General features: G+C 41.8%; 1 protein-coding gene across 1 annotated transcript in view; it reads right to left on the bottom strand.

Moving 5' to 3' along the window:
- BUB1 (BUB1 mitotic checkpoint serine/threonine kinase) overlaps positions 1–7,036 on the bottom strand; it is a 47,157-nt gene extending 40,121 nt beyond the window's left edge. The window contains exons 1-4 of the mRNA XM_089686495.1: positions 6,828–7,036; positions 5,176–5,235; positions 304–445; positions 14–210 (exon numbers count right to left, since the gene is read on the bottom strand). Of these exons, the coding sequence (XP_089542621.1) occupies positions 14–210; positions 304–445; positions 5,176–5,235; positions 6,828–6,850 (422 nt within the window). The 5' untranslated portion in view covers positions 6,851–7,036. The remainder of the gene's footprint in view (positions 1–13; positions 211–303; positions 446–5,175; positions 5,236–6,827) is intronic.
- Positions 7,037–13,931: the final 6,895 nt, after the last annotated feature.

The raw sequence follows: 13,931 nt of genomic DNA, 5'->3' as shown, positions 1-13,931 counted from the left end.
TTCGAGCTCTGACCTGTAGTGATGATCCAAAAGGTCCTTTGGCTGTGCATGGTTTTGGAAGGCTTTATGGTACATGGCACTTGAATTGTGCAGGTCCCCCCTTGCTTCCAGTTGCTCAGCCCAGATTACATGCAGAGCAGCAGAACAAGTACCAATACCTCGGCTGTAAAGATACTCAAAGAACTGCATGGGTTCATCAATGGTTTCAGCCTGAGAAGGAGTGAGAAACAGAGCATGCTATGAGCATACAGACATTCCCTCATTTCACTGTTCATTCCAATTACAAATAGAGAAGTGACTCACAAATCGGATGCAGTATTTCAGATATCGCTCATCATTGCAGTATCTCTTGTCCCCTATAAAGTTCCGAACTAAACGCTCCAACAAACATAGTACATTGCGTTTTTCTTGCGGCGGTAGAGTTTCTTCAGCCCAAAGAACATACCTTGAAAAAGCAAAAAAGACACAATGAAGGCATTTAGAGTCACCATACACATTACCAGGGGTGTGGAAATTTTTGAAAAAACTGCTTGTCCAGTGGCTAAAAATCGGTGCCCCAATATACTTGTCCCTCATGACAATCTACTTTTCCAGACAATAAGAGAAGAAAACACACACACACACACCCCTTTTAACCAAAACCGTATTTAAATTAGAGTGCTTTATGGAATGTCTGGGGCTTTTAACCACTTCCAGACCAGACACTTTTACCCCCTTCCTGACCAGGGCAATTTTCAGCTTTTAGCGCTATCACACTTTGAATGACAATTGCGCGGTCATGCAACACTGTACCCAAATGAATTTTTTACCATTTTTTTGAGATAGATAAAGCTTTATTTTGGTGGTATTTATTCACCACTGGGATTTGTATTTTTTTTGCTATGTAAATGAAATGTCCAAAAATTTTGAAAAAAAGTGTTTTTTTTATAAAATTTTGCAAATAAATAATATTTCATCATAAATCGTAGCCAAAATTTATTCCGTTATCTTTTTAGTAAAAAAAAAAAAATCCAAATTAGTTTATAAGCAAAAATTATAATTTTTAAACATTTTTTTTTTACATTTTTATATTATTTTTTATTTATTTATTTATTTATTTTTACATACTGTCACCCTAGCAGTACAGTGTCACCATGGTGACACTGTACTACTTGTGAGGGGCGATGAAGATTTTTTTTTTTACACTGATTGCTTTTACACCCATATAGGATATAAAAGCAATCATTTCTCTTTCTCTCTGTGTGCATTCTTGCACTCATTGAAAAGAACTGAGTGAGCTGTGATTGGTCATAGCTTGTCACATGGTACAAGGCTTTTGTGAATAGCCTTGTACCATGTGACCTCTGTGATCATTCACAGATTTCACACATAGTAAGCAATGATGTCAGAAGTGACATCTTGCTTACTACTTTGCATGTGATCACTGATTGGCCAATCAGTGATCACATGATCGGGACCTCGTACAGAGGTCCCGTCCGACGATCGGTGTTTCACTGTGTCCGGAGGACACAGCGGGCACCGGATCACGGTGCTGCGCGCTCCCAGGGAGCGCCCACAAGCAGGGTGCGGGGAGGCCACCCGACCCTGCAGTGCCACCGTCCGGCCGTTTATATACAACGGCCGGTCGGGAAGTGGTTAAAAACAAAAAGGGACTTAAATGTTTAATATTTTTAACATTGTGCTGTATATCTCCTCCTCCCCTCCCTGTCTCCAGCACTGCACCTGGGGACTAGCAGGGAGGGGAGAGACCTTGCAGTGTGATGAGCACCGATTGGCTGCTCTTCAGGAAAGGGGAGTGTCGGGCTTATCCTTTATCCCTTTCGCTGCCAGAGCCATTTTTATGTTTTTTGCACAAATGTAAAAAATAATTTAAGACCTGAAGATTACACCAAACTCCAAAACATTATATATTTTCTGAAATCAGAGACCCTACAGAATAAAATAGCGCTAGTTCCAATTTTTTATGTCACACAATATTATCACAAAGGTCTAGGAAATTCAAAATTTCAGTAAAAAATACACTTAAATTAATTTTAGGGCACAAAAAGCAATAAATTATCCATTTTTTTTGTAAAATATAAAAGACGAGGTTGCATCGAATAAACAGATATCCAACATGTCAAATCTTAAATTTGCTTGTGCTCATGAAACAGCAACAAACTTTAGTAACCCTATATTTTTTATAGGCGACGCTTTAAAGCCTCTTAAAGGTCATCAGTTTTAGCGTTACAGAGGAGGTCTGGTGCTAGAACTATTGTTCTCATTCTGGCGTGCGCGGCAATATGTAACATGTGCATTGCAATCGTCTTTTCATGTGTGCGCATCACAGCATGTGCTTTTACGTTTGTGCATGCGTACATATGTGGGGGGGCCTTGAAAAATCTGGGGGGGTTTTATTGGGTGTAACTTAAACTTTTTAATGTAAGTTGTGTATTGCAATCGTTGTTTTCATGTGCGGGCATTCCAGAGTGTGCTTTTACGTTTGTGCGTGCATATGTGGGGGGGCCTTGAAAAATCGGGGGGGGGGGGGGGTGTAACTTCCATTTAAAAAAAAAATTTTTTTTTACTTTTTTATAATCACATAGGGGACCCTGCATGTCTCCCCTGTACTACACTAAATGAAACGCAGCACACATCACACTGCATTACATTATTTACTGGTCTCGCTGGCCGGGAATCTGTCAACAGGGACCTGGATGTGATGTCACATCACTTCCAGGTGAGGACAAGAAGGGGAGTGGCGCGGACGTGTCCACTCTACTCCCTCCTCTATACACGCATCCCGACATACTGCCGGCACCCGGCTGGTACTGGGCCCTCAGGTGGGCAAGCAGAGCCCAGGACATATAGCGGGCAGGGGGTGGTGGCTAGCATTGTGGGCTATGTGGAAGCAATCGGGCGGCAGCGCTGCCGCCCGAATGCTTCCACCTGATAGATTAGCCCTGCTGCTTGCTGGCAGCAGGGATGAAGGCAAAAAAAAAACTACCTGCCCGGAACTACATGTCCCGGAAGTCGGGCAATATATATTGCACATCTCAAATCACAGTCTGACAGTACAATCACTGCGCAATCAACCTTAGATCTATCTGTCCATCTGGACCTACCAAATTTATTATTTCCAATCAGACAGGACCAAACACTACATACTTGTTGCTATATCTAAATGAGAGATTGTACAACCTGATTGTAATGCATGTAATGAGATTTAGCATCCTCAATAAAAAGTAAACCTTTCTTGTTTTAGGCCTCATTCACACATTCGAAGATACCTGCGCAGCATGAACAGGCCATTTTTTTCTGGCATCTCATCTACCAGGTGCTGCATGCAAGTAGCACATTGAAGTCTATGAAGCATAGCAGCTGGTCCTAATGTGACAGGCATGCCGGGGTAAGCAGCCCTGAATACACTTTGGAGGGAATTCAATAAAGCAGCTTGCCAGTTTTCTAGTGGTAAACCCTCTTGTTAAATATATTGCCCCAAATTCAAGTAGCATTTGCAACACTTTTGGTTCTGACAGTGACTTGTGTACCACATTCAGATAGTTCTGAAATGCAACACTTTTACATTGTGTTCAAAGAAATATGAAAAGAGGATTATCCCACTGCTCTATATATAATGTAGAATATGTGTTTAACAATAACCAATCACATGAATATTGGTTGGCTGCAAACAACAATTGTGTTCCCACAACAAACAATAGATAAATCATATAAAGAAATGCATATTGTTGTGCCTTCCCTACTACTACACCTTATAAACATTGTGCACATCAAAATATAAATGTCCTTTTTGCCAAAGATGGACCCGTGTGACTCAGATCTTAAAGGGTCCCGTAAACAGAAAAAGGCACTTTAAGATATATCCACTTCAGTGTGCCACTTGCATAAGTGCTCCTTTACTGCCTGGATGCGGTTTCTATATATTCCCATATGCAGTGGTCTGGTCCTTTAAGCTGCGGTCTTCTTCCCTCTATATCAATCAATTCTTAAATGTGATGGGTGCATTAGTTTTCTGTTTTTTTAGACTTTTTTTCCCTTTCACCTGGTGATCTAGCCAGTAAGTCTGTTATAGGTCAACTTCCTTTAACATACCAAGCTGTCCCGCAAAAGTGGCAGGCACAGAGTTCAGACAAACCATTTCAATTGAAAGGAAGCTGAACAAAAGCTTTGCAGATGCTTTGGTACACACATCTCTTCAGAGTAGCACTTCCTATATGAAACACATGGGTATTTGGATTTAGCCTTTGAAGCTTACATTGTGTTACATGGCCTGAAGAAGGAGCGAATGCTCCGCAACGCGTTGCCATCATTGAGCGTCAGTTCCGGTGTTGACGTCACTTCCACCCTTCACGCTGCGTTCCACGCCAGCCAGGAAGCCTCCAGAACTACCTGCCAGCCGGTTCACAGCCTCCATCCTTTTGCGGCCCAGGAACGATACTGACAACCATCCCTACTATTACCCATGCCTGAGACCACTTTCCTTTTGTGTGTGTTACTTTTGCAGTTTGTTCATTAAATGGTTTTTACATTACTGCACCCAGATGGGGCTTGCTTTTTTCCTCCATTGTGTAACATTGAATGCGCCGAAACTTAAAAGTTGAGCTAATTAAGGCAAACTCTCTTTTGGCGTACAGAGAGAAAAGCTGATTCAGACAGATTGGGGTAGATTAACTAAAACTGGTGTACTCAACATCTGGTGCAGCTGTGCATTGTAGCCAATCAGCTTCAAAATTCAGCTTTTTCAATTAAACTTTGGCAATAAAACCTGGAAGCTGATTGGTTTCTGTGCAGAGCTTCACCTGATTTTGCACGCTCTAGTTTTAGTAAATAACCCTCGTGTCTCATGTGCATTCCAAAAGTGGCGCAGCGTGAGTCAAATTTAAGTAGAAGTTCTAGACAGGTACATGAATTTGATGTATGACTTTTAGAATGCTCGAGACACTTCGCAAAATCTGTCTGCGCCAGGCTTTATGAATTCCATGGATGTCTGCGTTCGAGGCCAGTCACCCATCACATTAGGAACAGCTGTTGCGCCTTAATAGACTTCAACCCACTGCCTTCACACAGCACCGAGAAGTAGGGATGTCAGTAAAAACACAGCTTGTTCATGAAATATGGGCATCATCGCCTATGTGAATGAGGCCTTTTTCCATATACTGGAGTGCTGTAACTCACCTATCCCACAGATCCAGAGGGTCATCCCCAGTGTATCCCTGTATGTGGGTTTCAAACATTCTGCAGAGACAAACACATATACAGTAACTTAGAGGATAAAACAACAATGCACAATCCAATACTTGGAGGCAAAAATGTTTTTAAAGAGTGAACGGGGGATTAGAAAATATCAGCTTATTATTTCTGTCTGTGCCCCTGTTAGGGAAAATCACCCTCTCTATTTGTCCTATTTACCATTATCACTGAAAGTAAGGTCTACAATTTTGATTGGTCACCAGAACAGGAATAGAGAGGAAATCTTCCAGTGGGGACACTAGATTGTCCTCACTTTGGATGGATTTCATCTCACTTCCTGTTGCGACTATGGGAGAAGAAGGGAAATCTACCCAAGGGGACACTGATGGCAAAAAAAAAATTTTAAAAAATAAAAAAAAGACAGCGGTTATAATCCTGCCCATACTCTATCCAAAATGAGAAAAACATTTAGCTTTCAGTTCTATTTTAACTCCTTCCCATCGCCGTCTCTTGGCCCTTTAAATGAGAAGTACAGCCAAAGCTCTTTTGGGTGTACTTCTCCAGTGGATCACAGGAAATCAGGCTTCTGGGTGGATCCTGACAATATGTTGGGATCCTTCCAGGGCAGCTCTGTGACAGCTGATAGTGGGCTCCATTCTAGTTCCCAGAACGCACACATATGATTTCCTGTGATCCAGAAGAGAGCTTCAATGATCAGGAACATGTATAGAGATAAGGAGTTCTGGCATTGTCCTGACACCCATTTACAGCATGCTTGGCCCGGGGCTGTCTCTGGGAAAGCACTGAAGCCAGACAACAAGCATTTTTTTTTTATAGGAAGTTGGTGATGGCAGCTCTTGTACCATGACAACCCCGTTCTCCATCTGTCCCCCCACCCTGCCAGACAAGCAGGATGCCCCCACTCCAGTCCATGGAGACAGCAGGAGATCTCGATTTATTGTACATTGTGGAGCTCAATAGCAGCTCCAGGCCCATCTATAGCATATATATATATATATATATATATATATATATTGGGAAATGTACTAAAGGTGGTGCAGCTGTGCATAGTAACCAATCAGCTTCCAGGTTTTATTGTCAAAGCTTAAAAGAACACGCTAAAGGCAGAAGCTGATTGGTTACTATGCACTAGGGTTGACACCTCATCCCTTTAAAAACGAACACATTAATGACACAGGTTCTGCGGCTGGTTTATTGCAGATAAGGCACTAGGTGAGTTTAATTGCCACCTTAATCAGCCCCTGAACCTGTGTCATTAATATGTGTTGGGTTTTAAAGGGATAAGGTGGCAACCCTACCAGGGGCGGACTGACAACTCATGGGGCCCCCGGGCAATAGGGGATCATGGGGCCCCTGTGTCCTTGCCCAAACTCAAAAAAGCCTATGAAAAAGGTACCAGGGGCATCTCATGGGGCCCCCTACTGACCTCGGGCAGTGCCCGAGTTTCCAAATGGTCAGTCCGCCCCTGAACCCTACTATGCACAGCTGCACCGGTTTTAGTAAGTCCCCCCCATTGTCACAGACACCATACTGCGTCCCCTGAAGGTAGCAATGCTGCGGTAAACACTCCGCCCCACTCCAGCTAAACTAGAACAATAGTACAGGGCGGCACTTACTGCACACAGCTCTGGATATCCATCGTCTCCCGGAGACCCGATCCCACGTCCTAGAAGAGATCGGCCCTCACCATAACACATACACGCCTCTCCCGTCCTCTCCTACTATTTCAAATCGTTCGCACAAGTAGAAAGCGTGCAACTGCCATAGGTCCAGGCGGCTGAGCTCACAGCCAATCAAATTCAAAATACAGACGGGTGAAAGTCTTATCTCGCGAGAAGCTGTGCGGTGGAAGAGAACGTTTATGTGATCATGTGATTGTACGACTGTCTCGGCCATGTTTGATAAGGGCAAGGGTACTGTAGTCTGTCACTCAACACTGAGTTCATCGACCTTTCATCCAGAGAGAAACCAAGAGGGAAAATGTATTATGACAAGAGCCGGCTAAAGTGAAATAAATTAATAAACAACAGTAAAATTAAAGGAATAAATAAAGCCACTGAATAATGAAAATAGTGTATGTTGAGCCACTTCACAGCAAACACAGTATCATTTGCAGTCCTATTTTGAGAGCCCCATAGTAGAAGCATATGTACAGGTAAAACTCTAAAGTTCATTTATTTCAGTAATGCAACTTAAAAGGTGAAACTAATATATGAGAGACTCGTTACATGCAAAGCAAGATAGTTCAAGCCGTGATTTGTCATCATTGTGATGATTATGGCTTACAGCTCATAAAAACCCCAAATCCACAATCTCAGAAAATTAGAATATTAGAATATTACATGCAATCAATAAAACAAGGATTGTACATAGAACAATATCGGACCTCTGAAAAGTATAAGCATGCATATGTACTCATTTCTTGGTTTGGGCCCCTTTTGCAGCAATTACTGCCTCAATGTGGCGTGGCATGGAAGCTATCAGTCTGTGGCACTGCTGAGGTGTTATGGAAGACCAGGATGCTTCAATAGCACCCCGCCCTCAGCTAATTACTGAACTCCTCCACTCTTCCTACCACTCCATCCCCCATAGCTATTTCCTCCTGTACCACAATCCCCTCCCTCCTAGATTGTAAGCTCCAAGGAGCAGGGCCCTCGAACCCCTCGTGTATTGAACCGTATTGTTACTGTACTGTCTCGTGTACTATCTCCCATTATAATGTACAGCGCTGAGCAAAGTGTTGGCGCTATATAAATCCTGTATAATAATAATAATAATAAAAAAAGGTGAAACTAATATATGAGATAGACTCATTACATGCAAAGCAAAATAGTTCATGCTGTGATTGTTGTACATTTTGTAACACTGTGAGAAGAGGAGGAAAGTTTTAATTATATATATTCCATCCAATAAAAGGGTAATATATAGTCCTAAGACATTAAGTTGATACTGTATGTTTAACTTTTTGGGCTTGTTTAAACCTGCATTGCTGTCTGAAGAGTGGTCTGCTATGGATTGCTTTGCAAAGAGTGGTGGGGGAGTGGCTGACAGACATTTCAGTGTTGAGATTGCCACCTCCTGAATGCCTGTTTTTCTTCTTCTTTTGACAGCGGAATAGGGTTTTTGAGTGGGAATACTGCACTCTAAGCACAAGCCTAGCATTTGGCTTACGGTTGTAGAGCAGCCCCATTCACCACTGCTGAACACAACAGGGGGATAATTTTTGCCATGCCTCTGCACATTGACCATAGGGAATGCTTGTTTGGCATTACCACCCCTCAGATTGGATGAGGTGGACAGCAGGGGTGGTGCTGTCACAATCTCTGCTTCTTCCAATCACAGCATGCCTTGTATTTAATGAAAAATAAAAAAATACAAGGCATTCTATGAATGGCGGTAGTGTGCAACGAGTGACCCTCTGTGGCCAGTGAGCAGAGAGGAAGCCGCTCACATAGAACCCCAGCAAGACCCGGAAAAGCACAGCTATAAATGTAGTATTTCTGCTCAGGTATGAGATATGAATACTTACATTGTGAAAGCTGGACCAACGTAGCCACTCTATATAGTAAAAGTATGCAAGAGTGAGCGCTAATTGGCGAGCTGCTGTATACACCAAAAAGGCACCAAATCAACCTTCTGAGTCTAAATATATAAAATGAGGTGCAGCGCTAAAACAGTATCAGGTTATAATGCAACCGAACCGGATATCATATGTACTCTCCAGCACCTCAGGATATGCACAGCCAAAAGGGAAGCCAAGGGTATCAGGACAGCAAAAACCAAAGAAAATACTTCAGGGGTGCAGCCCTCCTCAGACGGGGAAATCAGCCACTGGATAAAGAGAAAACAGGTGGCGCACACACCTAGTGCATCACCAGCAAGGCTCCCACTTTTCATCCATTACACATCTGCATCAGAGGCTGGTCATTAGCTCTGAGGAAAGGGATTTGTCCCCGAAACGCGTCAGTATTTGACCGCACTAACAGTGAGGACACCTTGCCTGCCGTTGTGGCCATCGTCATTTTCTATGCTTTTTAGATACATGCTTCATTTGTTAGTATGTTTTTATTATTTTTTACTCTTTACAATAAACCTTGGATAATGCACTAGGTGTGTGCGCCACCTGTTTTCTCTTTATCAGGATATAATGCAATTCACAGTTTGAAAGGTCCGAGACCTATATTAAGGTCATCTAAATCCAAAAGTGCAATATGTATATAATCATAAAATGACAGATCTAAAACCTATATGAAGGTCATCAATATCCAAAAAACAAGTGCCAATACTGATGGTAAATTAAAGTGACAAGGTGCAAATGTACACAAAAGGTGATCATAGGATGCCGGGATAGTGTGATATGGTTTCAAACTTTTATTAATCCAAAAGTGCAGAAGATAACAGGTAAAAAACAAACACTGACCATATACAGTATAGGAATCCAAAATGGCCGCCGGACCAGCGTGGGCCTCGGCGGTGTGACGTCAGGACGCTGTGGCTCCTCCCTCATAGCTACATAAACCAGATTATTCCTGGAATTCAACTTTTTTAATAGGTAAGTTTTATTGAGTTTATACAAAGAATACAACAGTCATCATTTTTGCATATACTTTTAGGACAAAAATTTGAGTACACAAAGTTTACAATAATACATTGCAGAAGTGGAATACATGTACAGAAATACAGGTTGGCTACCGGCTCAAAAAATTAACATAACAGATAAAACCTATGGGGTCCTCCTTCCAACGGGGGGCGGGGGGGGGGCAAGGAATGGGTTTAAAGTATCGATCAGCACCCAGACCATCCAGGTAGCGACCTAGAAAGGGGAGGAAGTGGGAGAGTAGGAATCCATAAAATTGGTTAAAGAGATTGGGGAGAAAAAAGAGAGAGAGATTAATGGTAAGAGCCCACAGAAAAATGTGTTTAGTTTCGTTGCAGATTCATTTGTTATGTTTATAATTTAGTTTAGGCATATTCGTTATGATACAGTGATTCATTTTCAGAATTTGCTTTGTATATTCAAATTCATTTAATATATTTGTTATTCTCAAATCAATTAGACTTTTGAATGTTATATTTTGGAAGATGGCTATACTCTTTCTATTTTATTATATTCTCTTATTAATTCAAATACGTGAAATTTTAATTTTCAGAATATGGCTACATTCTTTCTATTCAACTCTATTTTTTTCTATTCTTTTCTATTCTATTCCTGTATTTTGTGTTCTATTGTATTCCTTTATTTTCTATTCTGTTTTATTCCATTCTATTGTATTGTATTCTTTTATTTTTCATTCTATATCATTCTATTTTTTTTCTATTCTATTAAATTCTGTTTATTATTTTAAATTATTTTTATTCTATTTTGTTTTATTCTATTCTACTATTTCATATTCTATTTTATCCTGTTTCATTGTTTTCTATTCTATTCAGCAGCCTAAGTAGGAATCATAATCTTACTTCACTTTTATACCTTACTGCATTTATTGCAATATGTTTCCATTTCGAATTTGAATTAATTTTCAAATTCTAATTCATGTTCAAATTCATTTTAAATTAATTTTCTAATTTGAATAATTCGTTTTGTTATAATTTATTATGGATTCACTGAAATCTGTTACTATTGTGATTTGGAAATTCAGATACATCCAAATTTCAATCTGTAATTAAATGAATTGTCTACCTGCCAAAAGAGGGCATGACCACAACATATGGAGGAGCATGCCTAGTTCAGTTATTTATGATGCATTTATAGTATGATGAGTTTGTAGTTTCATGCATTTATAGTTGCATGCACCTTGTATGATTAGTTTTGCACATATTTTTTGCCATTTGATTTTGGCACAGTTTTCTTTTCATGGTGTTTTTGTGCTCTTTTATTTAGGACGTGTTAGTCCTATTATGTTGAATACATTATTTATGTTCACTTGGTGACTATTGTTCACATTGTATTTCATCACAATCTATATTGCACTTAGTTTAGTCTGGGTTCAGGTCTGTACATTTTTATGTATTATTTATGTTCACTTGCTGATTATTACTCACGTTGTCTTTGTCACAGTTCATATTGCACCTAATTCGGTCTGGATTCAGGCCTTTATACTTATCACCTCTGTTTTGGGGTTATTTTTTCTGTCTCCCCACTCCTCGAATTATTGTGTCCTTAGTGCTATTGATATTAGCGCAACACTATTTTATTTTGTTTTGTTTCCTTTTCTTGTGGTGTCTAGGTCTAGGTGTTTGCAGCTTTTTTTCAATAGTACTATCTATACCTATAGCAGCACAGAAGTTTTTTTCTATTATTTTTGTTTAGAACAAAAGTCACGTCTCCTCTCCTCCTCCACAGTGATGACTGACAGCGGCTCTGTGTTCCTTCTGTACTGCTTGTGTTTGAAGCGTTTGCAATTCTGCATGTACTGTGATAGTTCAGAGTGGGAGCGGAGTCCTGTACAAGTCCTCTCTACATGCAAAGGCCTGCTCTCGACTACAATGGTACACGCAGCATTTTGAAAGCCTCACACACAGGCAGCACAAAGGGGACATAACAGTATACAGCAAAAGTAACACCTCCCCACATCTTCCACAGAGGTGATTGACGATGGCTCTGTGTTCCTCTTGTGTGTGTGAGGCGTTCAAAAAGCTGAGCATTCCATTGCAGTGCAGAGTGGAAGCGTGTATTATTATTATTATACAGTATTTATATAGCGCCAACAGTTCGCTCAGCGCTGTACATTACAAATGAGGGGGCTTGTACAGGACTCCATAGGCCCCAGTGACACAGGAGGACTATATAGAAGTGTCCCCTGGTTGTGCTGACACGCTTCCAGTTCTATAGGTCCCCCCTGTGCCACCTGTAGCAATCATGCACACAGAGATGGATGCGAATCTCCATTTTGGCAAAGGCCTCCATCTTGTATCATTTCTACTCCCAAATCAGTCTCCCTCCTTCGATTCGATTCCCCCCCCCCTCAGGAATGTGGTCTGTGTGTGTAGGCTGAGTTCAAAAGGCAACATGCCCCAGTGGGAGAGCTCATGGCTATAAACCCCAATTAGCCTGGCCCCCATATGTCTGTGAAACTCTTGCTTGGAAAGGGATTGTAAAGCCATAAACCAAGCCTTCACTGAGTTCAAAGACATTCCAGCTGGCTGTGAAACAGATTTACATTTTAAAACCCAGTTTTCCATATAGTTTTATAACTCCAAATAGGAAATAATTACACAAACATGGAGCACATATTCGGATGGCTCACTTTAATACAAATTGCTTGGTATATTACACCCCCTAGCTGACAGCTCCAGGAGAGCAGAAAATAATATCTCCTTAACCATCCCAGCAGGGATATCATATTTCAGCCGATGATTCTGCGTATTAATCTACTAGTGGCAAGACTGCTAAATGCACCGAGAGTAAGTTATGAACCATGGCATCAACTGTGAGGGTTTTTGGTTCTAGCTTGGGTCTCCGCCCCAACATCCCTCCCCAAATGAGGCGATTGGTTCTCTGCTGTAAGGAGACACCCTGCTGAGATCCTAGAAAAGGCTGTTATGCTTGGAGTTAAGCTGAGCTGAGTTGAGCTAAGTTGAAGATTCTCCCTTGTAACATCGGAACCAACTTTGGGAGACGACCCTTTTGCTCTGAAACTTGAAAGCTGCTTAAACCAAGGCTTTTGGGCAAGTACTTTATCTATCTAAATTCCTTTCTGTTATCTCTTTGCTGTATTATTGCTCTCTGTATATTTATATATATATATTGGCTACATCTTTTTCTGTAAATATTTTTATTGCACCCTTTTGACCTTTTAATAATAAATCTTACTTTCTGAAAGTGTTGAACTGTTTCTAAAGCTCTTTAATGCAAACTAAGAACCCCTGCCTCTGAAGAGCGCTACCGTGTGTTTTTAAACCTCTGTATATCCTGTCTGCGGTGACAGTGGTATACAGACGATTATTCAACATCATAGTGTTATTGCTGATATTGCTGAGTTTCCTCTTTCTCTGTACAAAAAGGAGGTGATGGCAGTGTGAAGGGTTATTTGCGTAATTAACCTGACCCAGTAACAATCGCTCTCAGGCTGCAGACACACAGATCATGAACCATTAGCTGGAAAATCTTTGTTCAGGGTGCAGCTGGGCGTGGCATTGTTACGCACGTGACAGCGCGGTTTTAAATTGGCTAGTCCTTTGGTCACGAGTTTGGTGAGAAGCGCTGGGGTCTGACGCCACGATCGTCACACCACTGGGGCCTATGGAGTCCTGTACAAGTCCACTCGTTGTACACGCTCCCACTCTGTACTGCGCAGCATTTTGAAAGCCTCACACATGCAAGAGGAACACAGAGCCATCGTCAATCACCTCTGTGGAGGAGGAAGGGAGGTGTGGCTTTTGCTGGGTGTTCTTCTCATGCTGCCTGTGTGTGAGGTGCTCGAAGCGCTGCCTGTGTGTGAGGTGCTCGAAGCGCTGCCTCTGTGTGAGGTGATCGAAGCGCTGCCTGTGTGTGAGTTGTTCGAAGCGCTGCCTGTGTGTGAGGTGTTCGAAGCGCTGCCTGTGTGTGAGGTGATCGAAGCGCTGCCTGTGTGTGAGGTGTTCGAAGCGCTGCCTGTGTGTGAGGTGGTCGAAGCGCTGACTGTGTGTGAGGTTGTCGAAGCGCTGCATGAGTGTGAGGTGGTCGAAGCGCTGCTTGCGTGTGAGGTGGTCGAAGCGCTGCCTGCGTGTGAGGTGGTCGA

This window comes from Staurois parvus, unplaced genomic scaffold, assembly GCF_062004578.1.
Source record: "Staurois parvus isolate SC_StPar_1 unplaced genomic scaffold, SC_StPar_1.0 ptg000401l, whole genome shotgun sequence".
Lineage (NCBI taxonomy): Eukaryota > Metazoa > Chordata > Amphibia > Anura > Ranidae > Staurois > Staurois parvus.
Note: the sequence above shows the minus strand (reverse complement) of the source record. Positions and strands in the feature narration are given on the sequence as shown.